Source organism: Galeopterus variegatus, unplaced genomic scaffold, assembly GCF_000696425.1.
Source record: "Galeopterus variegatus unplaced genomic scaffold, G_variegatus-3.0.2 Scaffold1054, whole genome shotgun sequence".
In the NCBI taxonomy this organism is placed as follows: Eukaryota; Metazoa; Chordata; class Mammalia; order Dermoptera; family Cynocephalidae; genus Galeopterus; species Galeopterus variegatus.
In genome coordinates, this window is record NW_007727165.1 from 2,770 (window position 1) to 13,484 (window position 10,715).

Genomic DNA, 10,715 nt, shown 5'->3' on the forward strand with positions numbered 1-10,715 from the left:
AAGGATGCCCTACTTTCAAGTTATCCAGTTCCTCCCGTGGAAACTACGATGTCACTCTTCACAGAAGCAGCAACTAAGTCGGCTCTATTGGACAATCTACAGAATCACCCTGAGTGATAAGTGTTTGCCTAGAACTGGAGTTGCATCTGATCAAGTCCATAGCTGGCCACTCTTCCCAAGTCTTTGTCCCCTGGTGCCTAGAGAGTAAGGCTCTTGGAGTCTGGCTCTAGGTGACTCCCCGCACGTGTCCGGAGCTCCGCCGGGTGCAGCACAAAATGGAGCTTTTTGAATCCTGACTATGTGGGAGGGTGGGAGGTATTATTTTCATCTCAGTATTCAGAATCATAGCAAAGTACAGTACAGTTTTACAATACAGTGGTTCTTCGGCAGGAGGGGGATTCTAATTGTCATCTTGAGAATTCTTTTCACTTAAAAAGCTGTTTAAACATACAATATACGATCCAGGGCTCAGATCTGTTAGACATCCTGGTGGCTTCGCCTGCCTGCTGCAGTCTACCAAACCCACCTCTGAGCCCTGCAGCCTAGTCTTGGGCGCAAGATGGCTGGGCCCCAGGAAGCCCCCCCAGATCTTGCCCAATGAGTGACCTGAGTGCTCCAGTGGTGGCCGATGGATTGAAGATGATCTCAGCCCCATTGATGCTGTACATGAGCCAGTTGAGGGGGTGGTGCCGCCCATAGCAAATGTTCACTGCGATCCTTCCAAACTGCGTCTGGAACACGGGGTGGCCCAGGTTTCCCTCCATGTAGTAAGTTGACTGAAAAAACAAAGGGACATATATTGATGCCTCTGAGCTGTAGAATCTCCCTTTCCTTAGACTTGGCTGAAAAAATGAAATATCACCACCAGTCCAAAAATAACACTCTCAGCTGTGACTCTACTTAAGTTCCTGAATTTCAATATGTTAAAAAAAAAAAAACCCACCAAAGACCCAGACACTATAACAAGCCAACATCAGGGGAAATCACCATGGCTTAAGCATTTAATCACAACCTCCTTCGTGACATGTCAAAAAATCCCCAAAGCAACATTCTATAATATTTCAAGGACAAAGCTATAATGAGGTTTTGATCATGGTACAACTAAAGGATGAGGTTTGGTCAGTGTTAACGTGAGTCAGCCAATGCCCTCACCAACCACACATCCTTATACAGAATGTTAGAGCTGAAGGACTCAGAGCACATCCAGAGAAACACTCTCCCTGCTCAAAGGAGAAAGCTGTTGCCTGAGTGGGCATGTGACTTGCCCAGCTGATTGAGGCCAAATCTGAGTGTGGAACCCACACTCTAAAAGTGTTCTTCTCCACAAAGCCCCTTGGGTGTCCTGCCTGGGATTAAGGACATCCCTGCAGGGCAAGCAGATTGGACCCCATCTTCCCACCCTTGCTCCCTGCCTGGCCATTCAGGGTGAAGACCTGGGGAGGCTGGAGGGCAAGTCGGGGTCCCAAATAGATCCATTCCAGGGGCCTTTTGCCTCCTCCCATTCATTTCAAAATTGGCCAGGGTTGGGCAGCAACCAGGATGTGCACATATATTGGACACCAGAGTGGATCCTGCTGCACTAAGAAAAGCCCCACACTGTCTGCAGGGAGCTAAAGATTAATCCCAGGGTAAATAGGTGAGGGTCATGTCTGTCCACTCCCACCCTCCAGCTGTTACTGAGAAACGCAGTGTTCTTCCTTCTCCCTGGGGTACCTTGTCTAGCCATGCACCAGGTCATCCACCTGACTAGCCTGAGAGTGGCTGGGACCCCCACAATTGAGGAGGAAGGACAAAGGACTGGGACAGCACATACTCAACAACTGTATTTATTGCAAATCAAGTAGATTTAGTATCTTAGGCATTAGGCGGCAATCATTTCCCTCCTGCAAACTTGTACTCCCTCCCTCTCATCCACCCACAAATTGGCATCAACCAATCAAAACAGCCCCTGACTTAGGCCCTGATTATGGGCACAAGAAGCCCCATGTAAAACGCACATGTACACAGACATGCACATTCACCCACTGTCACCCTGACATGTGACGTGGACCAACTAAGATATCATGTGAGCTACAGACAAGGAACAGACCATGACAGGCTAGGAGCTCAGAGCCCGAAAGGAACCCAGGAATCATTTCACGTTTGTGCACTTTTTGGTTTTAATTTATACACCAGTTAATTCAAAGAAGAATTTCAGGAAGCCAAATCTCTTTGTATACCCCACTGTGCTAAAGGTGTTTGGGCTCCTGTGAGAGTCCCACCTGAATGCTGTCTGCCTGTGTAATGCAGGTAATGTCAGGAGACCCTGAGCACCACAGCTACCATGCTGTGCTCCAGCGCTGCATGATGTGGAGCATGATCCTACACAGAACATCCCCCACAGAAAGGCCACAGAGACCTATGCAAGGAAGGAAGTCACACGAGCTGGGCTAGTCATCTGATGGGCAGCTCACCTCATTGAAATCATTCACTCTGGGGATGTGGTTTTTCCTGGTCTTTCCCAGGACTGCTCCAGAATTGGAGATCACCACGGCAGTGTTCCACAAAACATCCCCATGCTCTTCATCTCGTTCCAGGATGGGGGACACCACCACCATGTCATGCTTCTTTGCCAGCTAGAAAAATGATGAACATAGCAGAGTTCCACTTTCAAATCAATTATCATAGTTTTTTATTGGAGAAGAATTCAATGATTCTACTGAATAATTAGGTGTGGTTCAGAGCTATCACTTGCGTTCGTTGTTTGGAATACTATATGCCAGTGTCGTCTTGATGCCCATGCTTAGCTAAATATGAATAATAATTGTCTTTGTGCCCTGATGAAATAATTTAACATTGTAAAAAAGAACTAACATTGTAAATATAGCAATACTCCCCAAATTAATTTATACATTGAATAAAACTTTAAAATTTTATTAAATTGTTTTAGAAACTCAACAAAATTGTTCTATAACATGTATAAAGGAATGAAAATGATCCAAAAACACCTAAGACAATTTTGATGAGAGAGAGAGAGAATAAAGAAGAGAGAGTTACACTTACCTCAAGGCCATGGTAGTGAACGGAGTGTGATATTTGTACAGGAACAGGCAAATAGTGCAGAAAAAAATAAAGAGCTCAAAAGCGGACCCATTTTATGCATGAAAACGTGATTATGGTAGATGTGGCATCACAAAGCAGTAAGAAGAAAAGATTAATTTAGGGAGTTGTTGATGGGATCTAGGTAGCTCACTCTATGGAGAAAAGTAAAGATCATATTCAAAGGTAAACTCCAAATGGAAATGTGGAATATCTTTTGACTTTAGGGTAGAAGAGCATAAACCATATCATAGAAATATAATTAATTGAATTGTATCAAAATTACATATTTCCGTTTAATGAAATTTATAGATAGCTGAGTTTGGGAGAATATATTTGCAGCCAACAGAGGATGCACATCTAGATTATACAGGGATCTCTTGCAAATTAACAGAAAAAAGATGGTGATCCTATAGATAAATTAAATGAATAAGTGAGAGGAAGTCTAAATGGTTAATAAGTATGTGAAGAGAGGCTTAACCTCATCATTGACGGAAAAATTAGATAGCTCTTTACAACCATCCAATTGGCAAAACAGAAAGAAAGATAACCTAAAATGTTGGCCAGTTCATGGGAAAACAGGAACCAAATATGTACCACTGCTGGGGGTATAGAGTGGTGTTGTTATTCTGAAACAGATTCTGGCAATCCTTGATGAAATAACTTATCCATACACCCTAGGACCCAGCAATCCCACTCCTGGGTATATACCATAAAGAAACTTGTGCACCCAACTATAAAGGGACACATTCAAGAATGTTTCTTGCACCATTGTTTGGGTAACAAGGGATTCGAGGAAACCTAGGAGTGCATTGTTAAGGGAAACATCACTAAAAAGGGAATGTACTCACCTGTTTGCATACTAAATAGTAGTCAGAGGTAATGATATCAACATGATTGAATCTTAGAAACAAAGTACTAAACCCTTGAGATTCTTAAAAAACAAGACAAAACAAAACAAAAAAACCCCGTTGCAATAGATAAACAAATTTAGCAAAGTTGCAGGATACAAAATTGACACACAAAAATCAGTTGTGTTGCTATACACTAATAATGAGCAATCTGAAAAGGAAATTAAGAAAACAATTTCATTACGGGCCGAGCCCGTGGCGCACTTGGGAGAGTGCAGCGCTGGGAGTGCAGCAGCGCTTCCGCCGCAGGTTCGGATCCNAAAGAACTGAAAGCAGGGACTCTAAGAGATGTTTGTACACCCATGTTCATAGTAGCGTTATTCACAATAGCCAAGAGTAAATAAGCAACCCGAATGTCTATCAATGGATGAATGAACAAAATATGGTGTATTTACATATTAATGGAATATTATTCAGCCTTAAAAAGGAAGGAAATCCTGTCACATGGATGAACCTTGGGGATGTTATGCTAATAATGGCATATGACAATTATGAAATAAGCCAGTCACAAAAAGACAAATAGTGTACGAGCCCACTTATATAGGGTACTTGTATAGGCAAATCCACAGAAACAGAAAGTAGCATGGTGGTTGCCAGGAGCTGGGAGTGGGGAATGTGGAGCTATTGTTTAATGGGTACAGTTTTAGATTTGCAAGATTCAAAAGTTCTGGACATCTTTTGCACAACAATATGAATATACTTTACACTACTGAACTATATACTTAAAAATGGTTAAGATGGTAAAATTTTCTTTTATATGTTTTTTACCACAATAAAAAAAATCATCGTCATCATACTTCTCACCTATACAAAAAAAAAAAAAAAAGCTCTTCGACACCAAATTCCTTTGTCTCAAATAAAAATGTCAGGACCTGATAACCATCAGGATGAGCAGCCCTAGCCAGTCATTTGTCCTTAACTGTAACTAGCCCATTGTTACCTCTGACCTTAATGATGGGACAGAGGACCAGGCACTTGGAAGGCAACACTAGGAGCCATGCTAAGGGCAGCCTTGGGCCCCAGGTCCCTCTCGATGTACCCTGGCACCAGCTCTCCTTCACACCCTTCCTCCAGCCCTGGTTTAGGCTTACCATCTACCACAGTCCCCTAACCACTCCCCTTCCTCTTTTTTCCATAGCAAGGAATAAACAACCCAGTGAAAGAGAGATTTTTTTCCTATAGCCTCAGAAAACTGATGTTTAGAGTCACAATTCAGTACAAATAATTTTTTTATGACTACAGCTCTGCCCACAAAACTCCTCGGTATATGTATAGTCTAAAAGAGAACACAGAGAAATGAAAGGCATTCTTTTGTTTGAGGTGAGAATAAGGATAAATTACCATTTGTCACTTCTTTGAAAGTTATGGGGTTTTTTTTGATATCAGCTTTATTAAGATGTAATTCACACAGCATAAAATTCACTCTTTTAAGTGTACAATTCAGTGGTTTTCAGTATATTCACAGAATTGTGCCATCATCACCGTGGTCTAATTTTAGAACATTTTCATCACCCCAAATGGAAACTCTGTACCCATTAGCAGTCACTCCCCTTCCCCAGTGACCTCAGACCCTGGCAACCACTAATCTGCTTTCTGTCTCTATGGATGCCTGTTCTGGACATTTTAATAAGTGGGATCATACAACATATATTATGAGGTTATAATAAAGAAAAATCAAAACCAATTTTTATACTGATGAGACAGGCCATAGAAGCTCATGTGACTCAAGCAAACTGCAAGTGGAGCAGGCAGAGCTCTAGACAAAGAATCAGCATCCCTGGTCCCTAAGTGCCAGCTCTGCCACTTGCCAGCTGCAGAACTTACTACAGAAGTCACCCTCAGACCACCCCTCCTTGGGCTGCAGCTCTCTCACCTGAAAAAGCCACTAAGGGCCTTTCCAGCTCCGAAGCTCTGTGATATTAAGTGAAAGTACACTAAAAAAGGCAGCAAGTAATCTTATTTAATTTTTCCTGGTAAAATAAGCACGAAAGGGGTTCGTTTTCCATGGTGAAGGGCCACATCCGACAACTGTGGCCATGCCCTGTAACCTGCATGTGTTTGGCAGCTGCTGCCAGAGGAGCAGTTAACGTCCTACCTTCTGACAGAATCTGGTGGTGGGCCCGTCCTCTGCTGACTCGGCAAATTCTGTCCAAGGAAGCTTTTCTCTTGTACAGAAAGCAAAGGGCATAGCTGTAAAGAGGAGAAAGATTGGAATCGTATCAATGTGCATGGCCTCTGAGGGGCTCCTCAGCCCAGCAGCAAGAGGTCACCACAAGAGGATACACCCTGGAAGTGCTGCAGCCTGGCTTCTGAGTCCCATCCCTGGCTGCAGGTGCTCGGCAGACGCTACCTTCTGGGCTTCATGGCAAAACAAGGGGCTGGGCCAAATGTCTTTCCTATGGTCTAAAAACAATAGCAGCGGGAACTTGAACAGATACTTGCACATTCATGTTTACAGCAGCATTATACACAATAGCCAAAAGGCGGAAGCAACCCAAGTAGCTTATCAACAGGATAAACAAAATATGTATTATACATACAATGGAATATTATGCAACCTTTAAAACGGACAGCGTTGACACATGCTTACATGGGTGCACCTTAAAGAACATGCTAAGTGAAAAAAGACAGACATAAAAGGATGGATACTGTATGATTCCACTTACACAAGGGACTTAGAGGAGTCAAATTGATAGAGGCAGAAAGCAGAATGGTTGTTGTCAGGGACTGGGAGAGGGGATAATGGGGAGTTACTGTTTAATGGATAGAGAGGTCCAATTTGGAACGATGAGAAAAGTTCTGGAGATGGATGGTAGTGATGGCTGCACAACAATGTGAATGTATTCAATTGCAAAGAACTGTACATTTAAAAATGGTTAAAATGATAAATATTATGTACATTTTGCCACAACAATCTGCAGATTGGTAGGAGCTCCACTGAGACTTCTCGGGGAAAGTTTCAGAGGGTTACTGAGAATGGCACTGGGACCCTTGGGGCATCACCACTGGGACCTTCTTCTCCCAGGGACAGGTAGGCTTCTTCAGAAATAAGGAAAGCCACTTACTTAATGACTCCACAAGAAGTCACTGGACAGGATGAGCTCCTCCAAGGATAAATGCATTATTCCTATGATCTCTGGCTAGACCCCACCAGGCAGCTAATTCAGTAGAAAATTTCATTAAACTTACTAGGTTTTGTTTGCTTTTTTTCAAACAATGGGTTTGAATGATATATTGTAACAGTTCAAAGATGTTTGTCATACTCAAGCACACCAGATTCAAAATGGTAGACTCCTGTGCCGGGGACAGAGGGTAATACAAGAGGGGTGGGCCCCGGGATGTTTGGCTGGGTAATGTTGCTCCACACTCCCAGTGACACTCGGAATATTATAACATGTGGCGTTATAATATTTTTTTACAATCTGCCAGGCTGCTGGTGTGAACTGGCATCTCACTGTGATTAAATAGTTTCCCTTATCACCTTTGAGGGTAAGCAACTGCCACACGTTCACTGCCATTCTGGATTTGTCCTCTATGCTTTCTTGTTCATACCATTTGTCCATTTCCTGCTGGGCTGTTTCCTACTGGGCTGCTTGACTTTTTCTTCTTGTTTGGAGTACTGACTTCCTTGTCTGGAACAATTCACTATATTCTTTAGATCTCCTGCTTCACAATACCCAAATCCATTTCTTTTACAGGGATTGATCATCTTAATGGAAGTTTCCAGGCATCTGCCATTGTTCTGCTGACTCTGAACTGACTAATTTTTAAGGAAGATTTGCAGAAAGTTGCACAATGTGACCAGGCAGTGCTTTAACTGGCCTCCACAAAGGGTTTGTGGACTGCTGGGGAACAATGATGGTAGCCAACATTCCCCAAGCCCCACCCATGTGCCGAGCAGGTGTGGTAATAGGCAGTTCATCCCCAACTCCCCTGTGAAGCAGAGTGACCCTACTCATGCCATGGAGAAGGAAGAAAAGCCTCAGCCTCCCAACTCCTCCCAGACCCAGGAAGCCTGGTCACAAGATTGCGCTAGAGTGAATATACCACAAATGGCAGCACTGCCATCTTGGTCATCCTCATGGGCAGCAGGCACAGCCAGCAACAGCCCCAGGAGCTCTGGAACCAGGCTCAAGACTCCCCAGACTCACCTTCTGCCTTCCATGATGAGAGATGAACTATTTTAAGGAAGCCAACAAAAAAGCTATTGAAAACAAAAATGCTCCTTAATGACCATTAATTCTCAGCTTTCAGAGCATTAGGAATGACTCAAGTGCCTCCAGAGAATAGATGGCTTCGTTTCCTGTTTATACAACCTCTCTAATGTAAACAAACTTTCAAAAGAAAGATGTGGAATGGAGGTTGTATGAGGCTGGCTGCCAAGTCCCCACTACAGTTCTCAAACTAGAGGGGAAGGGGTTCCCACATTCATTGACCCAGTGCTGGGTAAGTCAGGATGATGACTCAGACCCAGCCCTGTCCTCAGGAACTGCCAGCCTAGAGGGAAGGAGATGAATTACAAGCTGGTGTGGCTGTGAGACCTGGCAGAACAAAGCACCCAGCTCTGCGTGGGGGAGTCCCCAGGGCCCCAAAGAGGGGGTGTATGTGCATCTTGATGGATGAGAGGAAATTCCAGATCCAACAAAGGGAAGAGGTTTAAACTATCCAATAAATATGTTTTAGTGCCCGTCATGCACAAGGGATTGTTCTAGCCACTAAATATAAAACAGGTGGGGTTATGGATGGGAAAAACAAACACAGGCACTGGCCTCATGGAGCTTATAGTCTAATGGAGGCAACAAGATATCAAGAGTCACATAAACAAGAGTGAAAGTACAAATGTAACAATAGGGAAAATGACATGAACTTCTGGGGCAGATACAAACTGGCCACATACTCATGCTCTTTCCTGAATCCCCACTAACATGACAGGTAAGGGATGCTTAAGCAAAGGAAGAAACCCACTAGGACAGGGCACTAAGAGAGGTGGCAATAGCACTGAAGCATGAGAAGCTGGGAAGCAGAGGGATGTGTGTAAATGTCTTAGCACATAGGAGAAAACTGAATCCCACCAGTGATAGAGAAGGCTGGGAAGCAGCCCACTTTATCATAGATCTCCCCCCCCTCCCCAAAAGCTCAGGAACCAGAGGCACTGGGTACTTCTGAAAGTGGGGAAGGGTGATAAACCAGAAGGATTGGTTAAAAGTCTGCTTAAGAAGTCCAAGTCCTCATTCTACTCCAAGATGCTGGGACCTGCCCCCTGCACCCCAGCAGAAGGCTAGAGGTTCAATCTCCAGAGCCAGTTAAAGAGAGAGTCTCTGGCTTTGGGGAATCCAGGACAGATAAGGAAAGGTCAGTGTCAAAACAGAGGAATTAAGTAAACATTAGCATGCCAGACCTTGCCCTCTTTCCCTTCTTGATAGGACAATAGAAGAATCTTCTCTAAGGAAGATCTGACCAGCCTGAAAAGAATGACTCAGAGATACTATATCTGGATTTCTTAGGGATTACCATTAAACCAGACCATCCTATAATGGAGCTCAGTGGATAAGCCCCTCCCATAAGCTCAGAGTTTGCAAGTAACTTTAAGTCCCCCAATTCTTGAAGTATATGCAGACAATCAAAAAAAAGAGAGAGAGAGAGAAAGAGACCAATTTGGAATAAGTAGGGACCATGCAGGAAGAAAAAAATTTACTCAATATCCTTAAAGAAAAGATTTTGCAACCACAATACAAGAATAGGATGTGATAAAACAGGAACTTTCAGACCAAAAGAACTCTTGTAAATTTAAAATATGACAGTAGAAATGAAAAACTGAATAGAAGGGCTGAATGACAAGTTAGATGAAATCTAACAGAAAATTGAGCAAAAAGACAAAAGAAAAATAGGAGAAAATATATAAGAAAATTAAGGAATAGTCTAGAGTTCCAACATCCTAATATAGTAGGAATATTAGGAAGAGAAGAGAGAAGAAAGAGGGGACCAAATGACTAATAAAACAATACAAGAAAATTTCCTTCATCTGCAGAATCCAAGTTTCTAGACTGAAAAAGCCTGTTGGGTGCCTGGAAAAATGGATTAAAATAGATACACACAATAGGACATCATTATGAAATTGTAGTGTATTAGCAAAAAAGAAAAATAAACACGTCATAGATAATGGATCAAAATGGCTTTGGGCTAGTCAACAAGAGCCAAAGCTAGAAGACAATAAAGCCAGGTGTTCAAACTTCTGAAGGAAAATGGTTTTAACCTAGAATTTGACACCCAACCAAACTTATCAAGCAAGTTGTGGAAGAATATTTTCAGATATGCAAGGTCTCAAAAAGCTTACCTCCTATGAGTTCTTTCTCAGGGAACTGCTCCACCAAAATGAAGGAGTAAACCAAGAAAGAGGAAGACATAGGATTAGAGAAACACAAGAGCAAGTCAAAGGGGCTCCCCAGGATAGTGGGGGAGAGAGAGATCCCAGGATGACAGCTATGTGGCCAGCAGAGTGTACAACTAATTCAGATTGGGGAAGGCAGAGAACTGGGAACAGATTGCTTCAAGGAGATGGAACTGACAGACTGCTTGATGTGGCTAAACGTGTTTTTTTTTTTAAAAGATGACCGGTAAGGGGATCTCAACCCTTGCCTTGGTGTTGTCAGTACCACGATCTCCCAAGTGAGCCAACCAGCCATCCATATATGGGATCCGAACCCGTGGCCTTAGTGTTATCAGCAC

At 43.1% G+C, this 10,715-nt stretch overlaps 1 protein-coding gene across 1 annotated transcript in view; it reads right to left on the reverse strand.

The window, feature by feature from the left end:
* Positions 1-542: 542 nt before the first annotated feature.
* The window catches only part of UPB1 (ureidopropionase, beta), a 22,196-nt gene continuing 12,023 nt past the window's right edge, over positions 543-10,715 (reverse strand). The window contains exons 4-6 of the mRNA XM_008574508.1: positions 6,085-6,179; positions 2,454-2,615; positions 543-776 (exon numbers count right to left, since the gene is read on the reverse strand). Coding sequence (XP_008572730.1) covers positions 543-776; positions 2,454-2,615; positions 6,085-6,179 — 491 coding nt within the window. The remainder of the gene's footprint in view (positions 777-2,453; positions 2,616-6,084; positions 6,180-10,715) is intronic.